The sequence below is a fragment of the Pan paniscus genome, chromosome 9, assembly GCF_029289425.2.
Source record: "Pan paniscus chromosome 9, NHGRI_mPanPan1-v2.0_pri, whole genome shotgun sequence".
Classification (NCBI taxonomy): domain Eukaryota; kingdom Metazoa; phylum Chordata; class Mammalia; order Primates; family Hominidae; genus Pan; species Pan paniscus.
This window is the reverse complement of record NC_073258.2, coordinates 124,784,477-124,805,342: the sequence shown is the minus strand read 5'-3', so window position 1 is coordinate 124,805,342 and position 20,866 is coordinate 124,784,477. Positions and strand designations below refer to the sequence as shown.

The 20,866-nt window shown below is 36.9% G+C and overlaps 2 protein-coding genes across 2 annotated transcripts; both read left to right on the top strand.

Moving 5' to 3' along the window:
• Nucleotides 1-2,454: 2,454 nt before the first annotated feature.
• LOC100976920 (olfactory receptor 10N1-like) lies at nt 2,455-3,436 on the top strand. The gene has a single exon (XM_003820111.2). The coding sequence runs from the start codon at nt 2,498-2,500 to the stop codon at nt 3,434-3,436; it is 939 nt and encodes a 312-aa protein (XP_003820159.2). The 5' UTR covers nt 2,455-2,497.
• Nucleotides 3,437-13,953: 10,517 nt separating this feature from the next.
• On the top strand, nt 13,954-15,815 carry LOC100977255 (putative olfactory receptor 10D4). The gene has a single exon (XM_003820112.4). The coding sequence runs from the start codon at nt 13,954-13,956 to the stop codon at nt 14,887-14,889; it is 936 nt and encodes a 311-aa protein (XP_003820160.4). The 3' UTR covers nt 14,890-15,815.
• The last annotated feature ends 5,051 nt before the right edge of the window (nt 15,816-20,866 follow it).

Below are 20,866 nucleotides of genomic sequence, written 5' to 3'. Positions count from 1 at the left end.
AAACATCTTTTTCTACAAATGCGTTAAAATAACTACATAGCAGTTAACTCTATTTGTCCTCTGTTCATTGAGCCTAACTGAAATTGTTCAGAAACCTCCCAAGATACCTATGTGAAGAGATGACTAATCCAGATCATGGAGGCCACCCAGTGGCCATGCACTTGTTCTTCAACAACTAAGGCACACATACAAACTGATTTCAGATCCAGATGATCCCCCAGAGGAAGAAGACAAAAGGATCCTGGAGTAAGGAGGTGGGGTAGTGGAGGGGAATGAAGAATACTAGCTTTCCCCCAACAAGAAACCCCAAAGGACCCCAAAATTCAAAGAACCCCATACAATAAACAGAATCTCTATAGACTTGATGCCTGAAGACAATTATAGATTGCATCAATTTCATTAATATGTTGTGATAACACTTTTCCAGATTTGATTATCACATGATCTAAGACATAGGATCTAAATCTGGTACCTAAGGTTGTGTGAATAATTTTGTCCTATTTAAGATACTGTTTACAATAACTCCTTTTCACATTCTTTAGTTGTTGCTGTGACAGAACTTTCCACTAATCATAATTTTGTTCTTTTCCTTCTCTTCAGAAAGGTCCATTTGCCTTCCTTAACTCTCCTCCAGCAAGAGGTAATTATGAGTTACAGCAATTTTGAAGATATTCATCCTCATCCTATCTCTCCTAGTTCAGCAATTAGATACTCTACATTTCAATGAATATCTAAATTCCTTTTATTAGGCATGTATCTGAAGCCAAAAGTAGGCCGACTACAACCATTTTTTGCTGGGGTTAAGAAAAAAGACTTAAAATAGTCGAAGGACCAAAGGAATAATTCTAGAGCATTCAAAAATTTGATCGAAATAAACACACTTACTGGGTGCTGCTACTTCTTAAATCCTGGTGATACAATGATGAGCAAGAATAAACATGGTCTCGTCATAGAACTCACAGTCAGATAATATCCATAAATTAATTTCCAACTTTTCATTCATTCATTCCTCTAACAAATATTTAAATTCCAGCTATTCAGAAGCACTGTGACACATGCTGCAGATTCAATGACAAATTATAGCTACTACTCTCAGGGATCTGGAAGTCTAACAGAACCTGAACTCAATTCCTTCAGTACTTCCTGTGTATATATGGATGATATTCATCTATCTTACCACTTCCATATTTTTAGAGGCTAAAATTATCAATCAATAACTATTACTTATAAAGAGGATCAGAGAAATTGACCAGAAATTGTAAGTAGAGATAAGGGCAATTATTTGTTTTCATATTTGGGAATATCAAAAATATATATATCAAAAAAGTAAAAACTGAAAACGAAAACATCCTTCTTGGATGATTCACAAGAGCCTTTGTATTCAAGCATTGTCATACCCCAGCGGCAGTTACATGTTCTCAGCCCATACAGTTACCTCTTTCCCTTAAAATAAAACAGTCAAATTCATAGAAGCTGTGCGCAAAATGATGGTTGTCATGGGCAGGGAAGAGAGGGAGACGGAGTTACTAATCAATGGCTCTAAAGTTTTATTAATGCAAGATGAGTCTGGAGATCTGCTGTACAATATTGTCCCTATATCGTTAATAATAATATTGTATTCTATACTGAAAATCTGGTAAGAGAGTACTTCTCATGTTAAGTGCTCTTACACAACAAAATAATAAAAAAAAATTTAAAGATAAAAACACACAAAAAGCTTCAGAATTGAAATATTTTAGTTTCATTATTCTAAGGATTCAAAAATTCCAATTGTTAGCAAAGATTAAATGTTTCATATCTGCATCTTTATATATGATACTACTTCACTAAAACCTAAAACTAGGATATAATAATACATCTCAGCTGCTAATCTCTAAGCAATTTAAAACCCCAGAGTAATAACCAAATTAGTCACTGTTAGTTTCTTTTCAGACAAATGAATATTTCCAAATAAGAACATGCCAAAAATAAAGTTTATCTATAATTAGAATGATATTAATACAACCCAAATCTTAATGCTCACTGCATTGTATCTCAATCCATCATTCTTATTAGACGTGTCAATGACCAAATTGACTTTTGGTGAATAATTAGGGCATCTGATCACATCTTTGAGTAACTGTAGAAATATTCTGAAGAGGAATCAGGAGGATCTGACTTGCAAGTTGGTCTTTTTAGGGCATTCATTAACGTATAATTGGTTGTGGACATTAATTATGTTCTCTGTTCTCTTAGCCCATCCAACATTTCACCATATTAATGTTTCATTTTGTTTTGTGTCTATATTCATGAAGGAATATATCTGAAGATACGAAGGCCTATGCATGCTTTACTAATTCCTAAATGTCTTTGGAATAATTTCTAATTCTTAATTTCAACATCAACTTAATGTTTAAACAAAAATTGGTGCCAATGAATGTATTGGTATTGTGTTTATCCCAATTAGCCTCCAAATTCATATTTTCACACATTTTGTGAAAACCCAGACTACCCTTCCATGAACATGAGGAATCACACATTGCTGAATGAATTCATTCTACGGGGAATACCTCAGACAGAGGGACTGGAGGCTGTACTCTGTGCTGTCTTCTCATTCATCTATCTCTTCACCCTACTTGGAAATTTACTCATCCTTATAGCGATTGTTTCTTCCTCTACCCTTCACACTCCTATGTATTTCTTCTTGGGACGCCTGTCTACTTTTGACATATTGTTCCCATCTGTAACATGTCCCAAGATGCTATTGTATCTCTCTGGCCAGAGCCCAGTCATTTCTTTTAAGGGATGTGCTTCACAGCTCTTCTTCTATCACTTGCTGGGTTCTGCTGAAGGCTGCCTCTATTCTGTGATGTCTTATGATCGCTTTGTTGCCATACATCACCCACTGAGATATATGCTCATCATGAAGCCTGGAGTCTGTGTCGGCTTGGTCGTGGTAGCCGGGTTGGTGGGTTGTCTTCACTCCACCATTCTGACCTCCTTTACCTTTCAGTTGTCCTACTGTGGCCCCAATCAGGTGGACTACTTCTTCTGTGACATTCCTGCTGTTTTACCCCTGGCTTGTACTGACAGTGCCCTGGCCCAGAGGGTGGGTTCCATAAATGTTGGCTTTCTGGCTTTAACACTTTTGATCAGTGTCTGTGTCTGCTACACTCGCATTGGGATTGCCATCTTGAGAATCCGCTCATCAGAGGGCAGGCAGAAAGGCTTCTCCACCTGCAGTGCTCACCTTATTGCAATCCTCTGTGCCTATGGACCTGTAATCATCATCTATCTGAAGTCCACACTCAACCCCTTGCTTGGTGCCATGGTGCAAATATTAAATAATGTTGTCTCACCCATGCTGAACTCATTAATCTATTCCTTAAGGAACAAGGAAGTGAAAAGTTCCCTGAAAAGAGTATTCCGAAATGTTTTACTTACTGTTTGTGAATAAATTATGAGTTATTATTGGGAATAAATGTCATAATTAACATTATTCTTTGTCTCTTAGTTCTGGATAAGGAATCCAAAGGGCATAGCAAGCACTTGGAGATAGATTTTTTTGTCCCTATAATAGGTAGCCAATATTTCCTGGTTGAGGATAAAGAGGATCTGTAGCAGTCCAAGAAGCACCCTTCAATAGTTCCTCTCTGTCCAAATCAACATTAAATTTTACCTTACTTTTTGCCCCAATTAAAATGTAATTGTTCCCCTTTTCTGCCTATAAGAATTTCAGTTCTTCCACTTTGTGAAGAAGAATATTAACTAACATTCATAGAGCATGATCTGTCTTCTGGGCATTGTGATGAACATTTCACATACATCATCTTATTAAATCTTCACATCACCCCTATAAAGTAGATTTTACATAATGTAGAAAAGAGTTTTGAGGATTAAATATTTCAAATAATGAACCCCAGGTTACACGTTAAGCAGCAAATCAGACCTCAAACTCAGCTCCTGTTAACTCCAAATCACCTCCCTGCTGTAGATTCCTGTACCACATAGCTGCCCCAAGTGACCTCTTTTTACTCATCCTGCAATTTACTCATCCTAATTACCTCTCTCCAGAGCTCATGATACAAAGAAGTTGTCTGATAAATAACTGGTAAAATAAGTACTGACATAGGTTATGTCCATATACAGTCATCCCTCAATATGCATGGGTTCTGCCTTTGTGAATTCAACCATTGTGGATCAAAAATATTCAGAAAATAAATTTTACAAAGTTCCAAAAAGCAAAGTTTGAATTTGCCTCGCTTGAGTACTACATTGAATTCATGTGCATGAAATGGTGGTAGGCATTGTATTAAGTATTATAAGTAATCTAGAGATGATTTAAAGTATACAGGAGGATGTGCATAGGTTATATGCAAACACTACACCATTTTAAATAAGGGACATGAGTATACTTGGATCGTGGTATTTATGAGGGTCCTAAAACCAATCCTCTGAGGATACTGAAGGACAACTGTATTGACTTTATTATTATCTCCACTTACTCTATTCTACTACCCAATATTCCCACCTGCAGATGGTGGAACTGAGATACAGCAATAAGTGTCTTCCTTGTGTACTACATTCAGTTATGCTAAAGCCAGCCCTAGACCCAAGCCCTCTTAAGTCCTACTGTGTCATGGTTTTCCTACTGCATCACGCTGCCAATATGTCAAAATACTCTTTAGTGTAAACGCAGGGGGAAAGTCTTTCCATCCAGTGTTGTTGAAGAGAAGATGGTCTAATTATGGGGCTTAATTGGCGTGCTCATTTGATTCTCCCAGCAAGTTACTTTTTGTAACTTAACTTCCAACAAGACTGGAGTTGATAACTGTTTCTCGACTTTCTCAGAATCTAAAGTGAAAGAAACGGTACTATTAATTGGGGATCCCACAGACACGCCAGCTCCTAGTTTCCATGACATTTTAGTTATTTGTAGTTTTTCTATTCCATTTATAGTCCCCAAAGTTCCCTTCATATTTGAAACCAGTAAACAAAAACAAGTAAAAATCTCTAATAAAAATGCTTACTTTACAAATAGCATGAAGCAAAAAGGATAAAATGAAGCTCCTTCAAGCATAGTTAAATGGTTTTATTGCAATAGGAGGATTCTATGGCTCCTCCTAACTTGATTGGCAAAAATCCAAGATGTCATAGCATCTTATTCCCACACTTTGGAGATGCCTATCAGAGATGATACGCTGGATTCAAATAACCCTAGTGTTAGTTTGCTGTTCTACTAGTGCAGGGTATTTGTAGAAGAATCTACATGTCATGATATCTGGTAAAGCCTGAATAGTGTTTAGGGACAGATATTCAACACACTGATACTTCTATAACAGATTTCTTTTCTAGACAACGGAAAGTTTCATAAAAGTAGGGATTATGTGTGTCTTGCTCACCATTGTATCCATAGGACATAGCCCAGTGACATAGTAAGCTTCCAGTGTAGGTTTGCTGAATGAATGAATGGATAGCTCTTTACCCATTCAAATTGTGATGCAATTGTATATTTATCGATACAGAGGAACGTGTGTGAAATAATTAAGATACAGAATAATATTATGTCGAATTTAAATATATATTCATGTTTAGGTAAAACTGATGATATATAAAAAACAAAATCTGAATGACCAACTTTTTGGCTCTTTCTAAATTAGTCTTGCAATGACTGGCACTGAAAAGAGAAACTTTAACCATTTAAATCTTTCCTACATCACAACATGAGATTTTATTTAAAACACATGTGCACACATACATAAACACACACAGACACACACAATCACTTTTTAAAATCTTATCTCATTAACAACAACAGCAACAAAAGCAAATAACCTGATTGAAAAATGGGTAAGGGACTTAAATAGACATTTATCCAAAGAAGAGACACAAATGGCAAATAAGTATATGGAAAGATGTTCAATATCACTGAGCATTGAGGAAATGCAAATTAAAACCACAATGACATATCACTTCAATAAGGATGGCTACTATTTTAAAAATTACAATAGTAATAAGCTTGGGCTATGATGTGATAAATTGGAACCCTTGTACACTAATGACGAGAATGTAAAATGGTGCAGATGATATGGAAAACAGTATTGTATTTTCTTAAAAAAGTAAAAACAGAATTACCATATGATCCAGCAATTCCAGCTCTTGGTATACATACAAAAGAAATAAAAACAGGGTCTTGAGGATACATTTGTACACCCACGTTCCTAGCAGCATTAATCACAATAGGCAAGAGTCGAAAGCCACCCAGTATTCATTCAATGAACGGATACACTAAATGTGGTATATACACACAACAAAACATTATCCAGACTTAAAAAGAAAGGAAGTTCTGACACATGCCACAACATGGATAAGCCTCAAGGACATTATGCTAAGTGAAATAAGCCAGTCACAAAAAGACTGTTTAAATCCAGTAACATGAGGTATCTAGGGTAGTCACATTCATGGAAAAAGAAATTAGAATGCTGGTTCCCAGGAGCCACAGATGTTGGAAGGAAATGGAGAAGTTGTTTAATGGTTATAGAGTTTCAGTTCTGCAAGATGAAAAAGTCCAGGAGATTAGTTGAGCAACAATGTAAATAGTCAAGCAACAATGTAAATAAACTTAGCACTACTGTACTATATATTTCAAAATGGTTAAGATGTTAAATTTTATGCTTTGTGTATTTTACCACAATTTTCTTTTTCTGAGACAGAATCTTGCTCTGTTACCGAGGCTGGAGTGCAGTGGTGCAATCATGGTTCACTATAGCCTGGACTTCCCCACTCAGGAGATCCTCCCACCTCAGCCTCCAGAGTATCTGGGACTATAGGTGTGCACCCCACATCCAGACAATTTTTGAAATTTCTTTTAGAGATGAGATCTCATTATGTTGCCCCCAGGCTGGTCTCAAACTCCTGGGCTAAAGTGATCCTCTCATATTAGCCTTTCAAAGTACTGGGCTTACAGATGTGAGCCACCACACCTGGCCTACATTTTTTTTAAAGTTTGCTTATGCAGTTTTCACACATTCTGTGGCTTATTAGTTATCTCCTTTTTCCTGTAACTACGTCTACTGTAGTTGAACCCTCTCAAATCACTATTTCTTTATTTTTTATACCTCCATTTGGTGTGGGCAGAGAAAGAGTTTGAGAAGTGTAGTCTAAGGTAGCTTTTCAGAAGATCTGCCTAGAGTAATAAGTTACCATTCATTGAGTCCTTATTCCTCACCAGGCACTGCGTAATTGCTTTTTATATATTATCTAATGTAATTTACCTATGAGTTCTGTGAGATCATTTTACAGAAGATGAAATGAGATTTAGGGATGTTAGGTAATTTTCTTTAAGCCACACAATTAGTTTGTGGATGTAGATGGAAATCTGTCTCAGATCTTCATGCAGCTATGCACAATACAGCAAATTTGATGAAACTTTAGAATAAACATTTGGCCTTCCACACCCCCCTCAAAAAAAAACTTACCCCAACTTTTTTTTTTCCTTTCAATCTCTCAGATGCGTGAAAGCTCATCTGAGAGAAAACTCATTTGTAATAAAATATTCTAATCCCACAGAGTGGGGTGCGATTATGCTCATTCTTATCTTGTTACTATCCTCTGTTGGTTCTAATCCTCTGGGTATTCCCAGAAGATACCGTGTGGGGCTTTACCTGACAATTAGAGTTAAAACATGGTTTGTAGTGCACATTCAGGTATAGAAACGTAAGCAGAAAATGAAGCTTTGTTCTGACATTGTCACACGAGGCTAAAGCAGGGCCTTAACCCACACACATTCCCCGCAGCATTTCTTTGCCCTAGTGATTATCTTTCCTCTTTTTTTCCTGACCAAATATCTCAAAATTCTATAGCCCAGTGATCTTCCTTATTTGTCTCCCTGAAGGTGCTCTTGCTCCCTACAACTGCTCTCCTGACTGTAGCTAGAATTATCTTTCACATTCTCTCTTCCACAATGTACTGAAACTCAATGCTGCTTAAAACTGTCTTACATTTTCTTAAGCCCCCTAATGTAGAGACTGCAATCTTTAAAGAGCAGAGCCTTTAGTCATCGTTTGCTTTTCTGCCTCTCAAGTTTTATCTCAATTTTTTTCCTCTCTTTCCTCAAGTTCTTCAAATATACTTTACATCTTTCCAATGAAGGCTTTGCACATGCTATTACCCCCACCTAGAAAGGTTTTCACTTTCAGATCTCAGCTGGGATAACAGTTTCTCAGGGAAGTCCCCTTCTACCTTCAGGGAACATCAGCTAGCCATATAAATCATGATGTGGATACATATTTAATTTACTGATATGAAAGAGGAACATGAGTAGGATACAAATACTCTACCACGATAGCTTTTCAATCCACGGCACTTCTTCCTAGCCCTTACCGCCTTAAATAATTATCATTTATATATGTAGGATTATTTGACCAATGCCTCTCTTCTTCTACTAGACTGTAAGCTCATTGAGGACAGGGACTTTGGCTAGTTCTTGTTCACCAGAACATGGCTGTTTTTGTGTATGATGGTAGCTGTAATAAATTTTTGACCTAATAAAGGCTAAAATGACCTCAATAAAATCTCTGATTTGTTCATGTAAACTTTTCTCCTCTTGTAGCCTTTTCTTAGCTTCTTATCTGCTTCAGATTTCTTAAACATTATTATAATTAGTTCTAAATTACTAAAATCCTTCCCTCCATCATGTCTTCCTGCCCAGTCTTCAGTGAGCTCACCTGCCTGTTCCATTCACACACCCACCTTGTTATGCTCTTTTAGAGAAAAATCACAAACCAAGCAGGTCAGCAACCCTACAAATTTATTATTGTCTACCTCTAGTGTTTGCTAGCAGGTTTAATACTTTTCTTCTACAGTATTGATCCTATTTCTTACCAGAATGACTATACATGAGTTTGGGGTCTCAAACTTCTACTTAACTTCTAGGCTCTCACTCACAAAGAATGAAAATCAAAATCACCAGCAAATGGAGAATGAAAAGATCAGCAAGATCTCAATATTCCCAGTCATGAAGTTCTCTGGGAAAATGAGTGGAAAATGTGGCTTAATCCAAGCCTAAGTGGAGACTCTTCTTTCTAGGCTGAATTGGAGACAGCAGGACCTGCGGCCCAAGAGCTACCTGATTTATTCCACCTGTCACAGCGGGAAAGCTGAAGCCAGGAGAGAAGGGAAGAATGATGGTGTCCCCCACTAGTTCTCTGTAATCTTTACCCTTTCTCTGTCCCATATTGAGAGCCTAGGTCAAGTACACCATGTCATCATTTAGTTGTCTATATGACTTTTACTATTGTGCACAGTGCTGTATGCATTGCAAGGTTTTGTGAATGAATATTAGTTTTTAAAAAATTAAATTTCCTACTGGATAATTTTTTTTTACATAACTTTCCTAATGTAACCTTCATCTGTTGAAGAAAATTGAAATCCTGAGTACATGGTTTTGCTGTGTAAAGTTAAATGAAATGAAAATTTAAAAATTTGTATTTCTTTGCAATCAGTATATTGAAGGGATATCTGCTTGCTCATGTTCATTGCAGCACTATTCACAATAGCCAATCTTTCAATCCCTAAGTGCCCATGAGTGGATGAATAAATACAGAAATTGTGGTATATCTACATAATGGAATATGATTCAGCCTTTTTTTTTCTTTTCTTTTTTTTTTTTCCTGAGATGGAGTCTCACTCTGTCACCCAGGCTGGTGTGCAGTGGCGTGATCTTGACTCACTGCAACCTCCTTCTCCCGGGTTCAAGCAATTCTCCTTCCCTAGCCTCCTGAGTAGCTGGGACTACAGGCACATGCCACCATGCCCGGCTAATTTTTGTATTTTTAGTAGAGACAGGGTTTCACCGTGTTGGCCAGGATGGTCTCGATCTCCTGACCTCGTGATCCACCCACCTTGGTCTCCCAAAGTGCTGGGATTACAGGTGTGAGCCACTGTGCCCGGCCGATTCAGCCTTTAAGAAGAAGGAAATCCTGTCATTTGTGACAGTGTAGATGACACTGAAGGATATTACGTGAAGTGAAATAAGCCAGGTACAGAAAGACAAATACCACATGATCTCACTTGAATGTGGAGACTAAAAAAGTGAAATTCTTAGAAACAGAAGAGTAGAATGATATAATAGTTATCAGGTGGGATGGGGCAGATGTTGGTGAAAGATACAAAATTTCAGTTAAACCAAAGGAATAAGTTCAAGATATCTAATGTACAGCATGGTGATTATAGTTAATAATGTATACTTAAAAGTTGCTAAGTGAATAGATTTTAAGTGTTCTTACCACAAAAAAAGTATGTGAGGTAATACATGTTAATTAGCTTGATTCAGCCATTCCACAATGTATACATATTTCAAACCATCATGTTGTACACTGTAAGTATATACCAGTTTTATTTATCAATTAAAATAAAGCTAAATTTTATTAAATATAAATATTTAACATGTTCAAGACACATATAGAATCTACATTTAACACGAAAATTGATCAAACGTTGAATCTTTGCTTTAAAATGAAGACAAAATACAACTTGCAATGACACTTTTGTTGCTTATGATAATTGAACTGTAAGCAGTAATAAGAAAACTTTTTTTTTTAGACAGAGTTTCACTCTTGTTGCCCAGGCTGGAGTGCAATGGCGCCATCTCTGCTCACTGCAACCTCCACCTCCAGGGTGCAAGCGATTCTCCTGCCCCAGCTTCCCATGTAGCTGGGATTACAGGCGTGCGCCATTACGCCCAGCTAATTTTTGTATTTTTAGTAGAGATGGGGTTTCACCATGTTGGCCAGGCTGGTCTTGAACTCCTGACCTCAGGTAATCCACCCTCCTTGGCCTCCCAAAGTGCTAGGATTACAGGTGTGAGCCACCGCGACCGACCAGAAAACATTTTAGTTACTTTATTGAAGTCTTTCCTGCTGTGATCTGATCACTATTTCTTCTGTAACAGGTATTGTCACTGAGAACATTTGACCTTTGGGAACGTAGAACATGAGTGTTTTTACTGCGACCATCCCATTAATTTAGCACGTGCTATTTTTATTCTAAAACATTCTATTTGGAGATCTAAAATAGTCCATGGCATTTGACTTCCCTGAATACATTTTTTACTAGACCAGGTAAATTTCATGAGCTGTTACTTGCTAGTTAAAAGTTTATTTCCTCTTTTTTTTTGGTACAAAATATTTTTTCAAGTTAGTCATGTTTCAAAACATTAAAGATAATCAAAGATAAGTAGAATGGCAGAATTATTGAATTTTCTACTCTTGTCATTTGCTAGATGTGCAGCAAAACAGTTTTCTTTTCACATAAAAATTCCAGATGTATTTGGAATAGTGCAACTACCTAAACATTCCTTAAACACTGAAACTTTATGGCCAAAATCCTAAAGAAGACACCAAATCTAAACTCCCTCCAAGTTAAGAAAGTGATTTAACTTCTTTGACCCTTACTTGCCTCATCTGTAGAGGACTTCACCAGAGTTTTGAGGTTTAAGTAAAACTGTAAAATATATTTTTCTTCCAGATAGATTATACGTTTTTTGAGCAGAGAGACAATGTCTAACCCACCTCACCTACCCTCAACCTTTCTCTCTCCTGGCAAATAATCAATGCTGACAGATGATTGGCACTCAACATTTGTTAAAGTAAATGTATATATAAATAAACAAATGAAAGAATGTATTCAATGAGGAAGTTTGTATTCCACCTCAACCCCTAATATGTATTGAGTATTGAAAGTATTTAACTCAGAAGCTTTAATAGATGTCAAGTAGTGTAAGGACAGATACTTCAAGTGATCGCTTAACATTAATTTTGAACTCCCAGCATATTTCTTCCATCTTTCTTCTGGCAATAGCCCCTTTCACTCCCCGCTGGAGAACTGCCCATCTCCATCCCACCATAATCTATACCCTGCTCACAGAGATAGGCATGTGACTCAGCCAAGGAAGTCAGATTCGAATCTTGGGGTGAGGCACACAGAAGCAAAGGCAGCTGAGGTAGAACCGGCTGATGGCGGTGCCCTGAGGTTGCTCCATGAATTCTAACAGCTAAGTTCCCTCCAGCTGCCCTACTTTCCACCGTTCCTGGGCCTAGTTTTCCATTAGTTTCTTTAGTTCTCTAAGCTACCCCAGTTACTGTTGCTTGCAATAGTCAATTCTGTCAATACTATGTAGGAAAATAAGGTATAATTTATTTATTAAAAAATAGTATATACATATGAAAAGCAGTAAATATAAAAATACACAATAAATATGTGTGATATATATGTCAAAGGAATGTTTAAAAATATTCTTCCACAGAAGTATATTTTACAAAGGAAATGATAATAATCAGGCTCTCTCTTTCTCGCTCTCTCCCTCTCTCTCTTCTCTTCTCTCATTCATTTCTAAGGTGTAATTATACCAAGTAGTTAATTGCTCCCTTGCTTAAAAAGTTCCTTGAGTTGAGGGATTAATACCCCAGGGAAGACCAAGGTTATTTAAAATGTCGTGTATTGAGGAATGATTGCAGTTCCTAGAGTTAGACAGGAAATTACTGTAAGGCAGCTGTGCATATTTAGATTTGTGGCATTCTATTTGAAAGTGATTGAAAAAAAAAAGAATTCAAGTCACCTACTTGTAGACTCTAGGCTGATGGGGATTTAGGCACAAACCTTCCTTCTGCTGGGGAAGGAAAGGAAGACAACATTCACAAGTAACAGCCAATTACGTTCCCTGTTTGCCATGTAAGTGCACACATTTTGCCCTTCACTTTTTATCTTGGCTTTCACTGCCTTCCTCCCTTCACAATCTACAGGAAAAATGAGAGAGACAGAGAGAGAGAGAGAGAGAGAGAGAGAGAGAGAGAAAGGGAATCATCTTAGGTAATAGAATATATGGGTTGATCTATAATTTATAGATCTCACTGCCGAAAAAAATTAAAACAAGTAGAAAAATATATTAGATTTTTTTTAAAGTGTGAAACTTGGAAAGGAGTCTTTACTACTGCTACCCCTGTACCTTCTGCTGCCACAAAATTAGGATGTGGCTTAACTTGGGTCTGGTTAGACAATTACAGACTTTGGAGACAGAAATGAAGTCTACCGGTTACTCATGTGCACTGAATTCAGGTGACTGCAGAGGATAAGGAATTTGTTATTGTAATTTTCTGTTCATTAAGAGCTATCTGAGATCCTTCTTTTGAATAATGTCTCACTGTTGATCCTCATGGCCAGGGAGACAATGAGGGAAAGATATTTTATATTTTGTATATGTCTTACAGAATTATAAATAACTTTTGGAGAGTTACTGTAACCAAATTATATTAGATGAATATAAAAAATTTGGATGATACTTTGTTTGTTATAAAGACATTAAGTATTTACATTTGTCCTTTTAGAGCATATATAATTTTTGCTATTTAATGGTAAATATGAAGAATGGCAGCTACAAGACTAGTCGTGCAAGGCTTCTTGGTAAAATTATTAAATGAGAGGCATCTGCAATTAGAACCTGCACTGCAGTCTTCTAACTTATAAGTGGGAGCTAAACAATGGGCACACGTGGACGTACAGAGTAGAATAACTCTAAAAGTCGATTTGGGTGGGAGGGGGTGGTGAGGGAAGAAAAATTACCTATTGGGTGCGATGTACACCATTTGGGTGATGAGTATGCTATAAACCCAGGCTTCAGTACTTGGCAATATATCCATGTAACAAAATATATCCATGTAACAAAAATGCACTTGTACCTCTTAAATCTGTAAAAATAAAAAGTTACAAACAAGAAAAGAAACCACTGCAGAATGATATCCAGTACAGAGCAAAGCAGGCAGATCAAGATGATTCTACCAGGAAGCATTCCTCTGTAACTATCTGGATCTCTTTCTTCTTTCCCATTTCATTCATCTAAACACAGGTAATTTACATGCATATTAAATTTAACCACTTATTTCTTTTCACAGACACCCAAGAGTTGATTCCTCCCCAAGAATGAGAAATCACACAGTGGTGACTGAATTCATCCTTCTGGGAATCCCTGAGACAGAGGGCCTAGAGACAGCCCTTTTATTCCTGTTCTCCTCATTTTATTTATGCACCCTCTTGGGAAACGTGCTTATCCTTACAGCTATCATCTCCTCCACTCGACTTCACACTCCTATGTATTTTTTCTTGGGAAACCTCTCCATCTTTGACCTGGGTTTCTCTTCAACAACTGTTCCCAAGATGTTGTTCTACCTTTCGGGGAACAGCCATGCTATCTCGTATGCAGGCTGCGTGTCCCAGCTTTTCTTCTACCATTTCCTAGGCTGTACTGAATGTTTCCTCTACACAGTGATGGCCTGTGACCGCTTTGTTGCCATATGTTTTCCTTTGAGATACACGGTCATCATGAACCACAGGGTGTGCTTTATGTTGGCCACAGGGACCTGGATGAGTGGCTGTGTCCATGCCATGATCCTAACGCCCCTCACCTTCCGGTTACCTTACTGTGGCTCTAACAAGGTGGGCTATTACTTCTGTGATATTCCTGCAGTGTTACCTCTAGCCTGTAAGGACACATCCTTAGCCCAGAGGGCAGGTTTTACAAATGTTGGTCTTTTGTCTCTCATTTGCTTTTTTCTCATCCTTGTTTCCTATACTTGCATTGGGATTTCCATATCAAAAATCCGCTCAGCAGAGGGCAGGCAGCGGGCCTTCTCCACCTGCAGCGCTCACCTCACTGCAATCCTTTGTGCTTATGGGCCAGTCATCGTTATCTATCTACAACCCAATCCCAGTGCCTTGCTTGGTTCCATAATTCAGATATTGAATAATCTGGTAACCCCAATGTTGAATCCACTAATCTATAGCCTTAGGAATAAGGATGTAAAATCAGCCCTGAGGAATGTATTTCCCAAGAAAAGCTTTGCTCTGGGAAATAAATGAGAACATTTAAAGCTTTGCTGGATTTAAGATTTTGATTACACTTTAAAGTTTGACTCTCCACTCCCTAAGAAAATTTCCCATCTGCTGCTGCCAAGGCAAGTTGAAACGAAATGTACTCCAAATCAATCTACTACTTAACCTCGCTCTTTTAAAATATCTGTCTGTTGGTGTATTTCCCTATACTTTAGAATTAATTTTTTTTGACTTTTGGAGGGCTTAAAGATAGGAATAAGAAATAATGTGTAATTGCTGCACTCCAGGCTGGAGTGCAGTTGCGTGATCTTGGCTCACTGCAACCTCCTCCTCCCGGGCTCAAGCGATTCTCCTGCCTCAGCCTCCTGAGTGGCTGGGATCACACCTGGCTAATTTTTGTATTTTTAGTAGGGCCGGGGTTTCACCATGTTGGCCAAGCTGGTCTCAAACTCCTGGCCTCAAGTGATCTGCCCGCCTCGGCCTTCCAAAGTGCTGGGATTACAGGCATGAGCCACTAATCCCGACCTAGAATTAAATGTAACTAATAGAGTAATTTAGCAGACATTGCACCTTCCTTCCTTCCTTCCTTTCTTCCTTTCTTTCTCTTTCTTTCTTTTTCTTTTTCCTTCTTTCTTTCTTTCTTTCTTTTTCTTTCTTTCTTTCTCTTTCTTTTCTTTCTTTCTTTCCTTTCTTTCTTTTCTTTCTTTCTTTTTCTTTTTTGACAGGGTCTTGCTCTGTAACCCAGTCTGGATTGCAGTGGTGCAATAATAGCTCACTGCAACCTCCATGGGCTCAATTCTTTTGTAGTAAGGATTCTATTAACACCACTGACACACTCCTTTGCCCCAAACATTTCTTTGTTCTTTAAACCTTTGAAAGAGTTAAGAGAACACATTTGCTTTCTCCTATCATAGTCCCTGTTAAAAGTGCATTTACATATGTGTGTGTATATATGTATACATATATGTATGTATGTATACACACATTATATATATATAAAGGAAGGAGAGAAGGAAAGGAGAGAAATCAGAAAATCCTACTTACTGCAGATTATAATCTTTAATTTTCTGCCAATCAATATTAAAACTCAAAGTAACTTAAGTACTGTTTAAGGTAATCCTTCTAGTATTCAGTCTTGTGTGATTTCAAGATTTTTCTAGCATACAGATTCCTTTGGAATATATATATTTTCCTTGTATTATTAAATCCCTGGAAGGTTATGTGTACTTTTTTCTCAAAAAAAAAAAACTTAATTTAATTTAATTAAAAAAGGAATGTAGATGTATTTCTGTGTCTGTCATAGAAAGCCCATGTTAGAATTTTCATTGAAATTCAGGTAACAATAATAAATCTGTCCACCTGAGAAAGAGTACATTTCTTTTTTTCTCATAATACAATCTATTTATTTTTCTTCTAATCTCTGTGTTCCATAATGCTGGGGAAAAAGTAGGTAAATTTTGCTTATGGAAATAATGTTACATTTTATAATGAATGTATTCTTGTTTCTCTTTTCCTGATTTTGTTTTCTGTTTCTTCTTATATTTTACTTCCAAGTTGTCTGCCTTTTCTTTTAAGCTACATGAAGTCCTTTTTGTAAAGAAGCAAAGGACAGACTAAAAGAAAGATGGAATGAGGAAGGAAGGAAGGAAGAGAGGGAGAGAGAGAGACAGAAAGAAAGAAAGAAAGAAAGAAAGAAAGAAAGAAAGAAAGAAAGAAAGAAAGAAAAAGTAAATAGAAAGAAAGCTGTATTTAGAGCTAAAATAGTACTTCATAATGGAATGATGATTACCTTCCTTCTCTTACCTTCAATTCCTATCAACACAGGTGATTGAACATCAGTTCTCCAAGTGGAAACTATAAGCCATCACACTGAGCCTGCATGAGCTATTAAAATATGTTAAATGAGCCCCAGTGAAGGCACATTGGTGACCGGTGATTTGTGATGTGCTATATAAGAATCTCTAAGATGAGATAACCATAAGTGTACCTCACAAGCAATCAGGTAGTCAGCTACTCTATCTAGAAATAAAATAGACTTATTTTATTTATAATCTAGTTACTCTATCTAGAAATAAAATAGACTTATTTATTCAATTTCAAGAAGTCTTTGTAACACTGAAGTTCCTTCCAGATAAGTAATAGTTGGATTGTAATATTAAACATGTCAAATGTTAAAAGATAAAATATAAATAATGGCTTTATTTCCCTTTATCTCTCTAATATAGACATTGAAACAGGTAATAACTATCCATTACAGCAAGGTTGTTGTAATTTTAAATGTTCTGTTAACCAAGACACATAACAGTCACTCCTGTCTTCAATATCCATGTTTTCTTTCCTGGCCTTCTCTTTTTGGCAGGCAAGTGCTGAAACAGCCATATGTTTCACAACCTCCACTCTTCTGTCTTTTAACATGCACACATGCACACATACACACTTCTGTTTTAAGCATGTTGCCACTTGTCACTACAAAGAAACAGATGGCAATACTAAAAAATAATAATCACTTGCAAAGTTACAATGGTTTAGAAAATCTCTTTGAATTTTTCCCTGACAGTTTCCTCTACTGTGCATTAAAATGTCATTCCAGCTCTTCTCTCCCAGTTGCTTCACTTTTCATCCAAGGCTCAGGTTTACAGGCTAAGCACCTGGATTCAGAAATTTCTTTAGTTAATGGAAGAACCAAAAGTAGAATCCAGGTCTTCCGATTTTCAGTTCAGTTCTCATTTTACTTCACAAACTTATAATGCCAAGTGAGAAATGTATGGATAACCTTGATGCAACATAAGTTTAATTAATCTTTGCACAAGTCGTAACAGCAATAAATATACTAAATAAAAATAAATATTTTATTGTAAGAATGTATCTGTTGAATCAGAATATTTATTTATTCTAATATAAAACATTGACAGATTTTAAAAATAAAAAATTTAACACAAAAGAAATAATTTCTAGTTTTTCTGTTCTGTTAAAGCATTCCTAGAAGTTTCATCAAATTGACTTTTAAAGATTTAAACAATTTCAGACTTACAGAAAAGTTGAAAAGGTAACATAAAGTCTATGTATATTTGTTACTCACATTCCCAATGTTATCAGCATATTGTATTTGTTTTATCCCTTCTCTCTCTCATTCTCTCTCTAATCCTTCCAATATTTTGTGTGCATGAGTGTGTGTGTGTGTGTGTGTGTGTACACTTTATTCTGAACGAGTTGCAATCATGTGGTCCTTTTCCCCATATCTTACTTAAAGTTTATTTCCTAAAACAAAGGGTGTCCCCTTATATAACTATAATATAGTTATCAAAACCAGGAAATGAATATGGATACAACACTATCATCTAATCTACAGGTATTCTTTAGCTTTTCCCAATTATTCGAATAATGTTTTTATAGTACAAAATATCCAGGATTATATATTGCATAATGTTATTTATCTTTTTTTTTTAATCTGGAATAGTTCCTGAGTCCTTTGTATTCCAGGACATTATTGTTTTTGAATATTTTAAGATGGGTACTTTGTACAACATACATCAGTTTGAGTTTGTCTAATGTTTTCTCCTGCTTAGATTCAGGTAATGTGTTTTTGACAGAACCAACTCCAAAATGATGCTGTGTTCTTTCTAGTATATTATATCAGGAGGTACTTGCTGTGAATTTGTTCCATTACTAGTGAGGTTAATTTTTATCATTTGGTTAAGGTAGTGTCTGTCAGACTACTCAACCATAAAGCGATTATTTTACCTTCCTAATTAATAATGATTTTTTGGAGGGATGGAAACTTTGCAATTATGTACATATCCTATTACTTCTCAATTTTATCTGCCAGTTTTAGCATCCATAGATGATTCTTGTCTGAATTATTATTATAATTGCCAAATAATAACTTTCCAAATTAATTATTCTTACCACATTAGGTCATTGGTTTTCTACTATAAAGAAGATCTTTATCTCTCCCTCTATTTATATCAAATGACACTGTAACTAATTGTGATATCAATCTTTCTGCTCTGTCAGCTGGAATCATGGGATAAGATGATTATACTAGGATATTATCTCTCATCGGAGGAGGAATATCCCTTTTTAAGAAAGGAGATGTAAAAAATATTAAAGGGAGATCCTTCCACTAAACTAGATGACTTTTAAGTTACCTTCCAACTCTGAAATACTAATTCTGTGATTCCATATGGCTGTCTCATAACAGTAGAATCACTTACATCGTTGGAAAAATGGAAGCATAGACAGAGGAAGAAATGGCATATGGGAAGCCTGGGAGGGAGGGGGGTTAGGAAGCCTTTGTAAATCAGCCAACAGATAAAAACAAGTCCTCTTTCACTTGCTTGGTACCTGCCAGTTGTAAATATTAAATATTAAATACTAGGCAATAACGGCAGTCAAGCAAATAACAGGATTTATTTGTTTTAAGAAGAGACACGATCAGAATATATTATAGAGAGATCACCAACATTTTTCAAGACAGGAGATGCAAGTTCCCTGGACCCAAATCTCACCATTGAACACAGGGCTGTTCATGAGAATATAGGAATGAATAAGTTTACATTAGAGTCTCTGGAAACATCATTCACTCCCCTCAGACTGTACATTAGAATATAAGGCTTGACCATTCCTGTATGTATGTGTTGCCAAATACCTCAGCCAGGAGCAGTTATACCTCATCAATCTCAGCATTATACAAGTACACAATATGATTATAGAGTGCACAGTAAACTCACACCGTGACGAAGTCCTAAACCACTGCTTTCAGTCTCTGCAGTCTACAGCATTTGCTATGAAAACATTTCTGAATTAGGTGCTGCAGAATTAGAAAATGAATCCGTTTCCCAGAGTTCTTGGGAAATCACATCAAGAATTCCAACGTCCATCTCAATCAGGACTTTATTTCAATCTATACCTTTACATCACCCAAAGGTGTTTAAAAATTTCAGTTTCTACAAAACATAATTGCCTTGCACTCTATACTAGTCAAAAGGCCTAAGTCAAGTGCACTGGGAATAGAACACTTTTTTTTGTTGTTTTGTTTTGTTTTGAGATGGAGTCTCGCTCAGTCGCCCAGGCTGGAGTGCAGTGGCGCGATCTCGGCTCACTGCAAGCTCCGCCTCCCGGGTTCATGCCATTCTCCTCCCTCAGCCTCCCAAGTAGCTGGGACTACAGGCGCCCGCCACCGTGCCCGGCTAAGTTTTTTGTGTTTTTAGTAGAGACGGGGTTTCACCATGTTGGCCAGGATGGTCTCGATCTCCTGACCTCGTGATCTGCCCGCCTCGGTCTCCCAAAGTGCTGGGATTACAGGCGGGAGCCACCGCGCCCAGCCCAGAACACTTTTAAAACGTTATTTCTTTGTCCATTAAAATCTCACTAAGCTTTCAAGGTTTTCTGTAAATTATCACCTTCAGCACATGATATGAAATAACCTGGTCTAAAACTCACTTAAGTGGGCAATAAGTTAAATGGCAGACCCCTAAACAGTTTTTGGACATTTGTGGGAGATGGGCACTGAAGAGGGTGTGATACAACCGAGCGTAGAGAAAATCACCTCTGTAGAATGAAGGAGATTTTGTCTGGAGAGAATACAAAACCATAAACATGGCTTGCAGAGTTATGAATATAGGGTCCCCTGATTATGAGTTAGAATAACTGTACTTCCTTTATAATTGGTGTGTCAGAAACACAAGGCTCAAAAGGACTGGAAATTAATAGGTTAAGCATATACTGAATTGCATGTTATTATTCAGCACTTATTTGTTGACATACTCTGTACAATAGTTAGGATCTTCGAGCACAGAGGTGAATAATATGAACACGGGCCCTACCTTTAAGAAACTTACATCAAAGGAAGAATGGAGCCTTCAGTAAAACTTGGAGACTATGATGTCACCGCTGTAAATTTCTAAATATTTCATAAAAACAGGAATACTTGACATTTATTTACCAAAGAGAGAAAGAAGTATCTATAGGTAAATTATTTCCCAGGATATGGCAGGCTTATACC

Excerpts from the sequence above, each read along its gene's own strand:
- LOC100976920 (XM_003820111.2), top strand. The coding sequence starts at position 2,498 with ATGAACATGAGGAATCACACATTGCTGAATGAATTCATTCTACGGGGA.
- LOC100977255 (XM_003820112.4), top strand. The coding sequence starts at position 13,954 with ATGAGAAATCACACAGTGGTGACTGAATTCATCCTTCTGGGAATCCCT.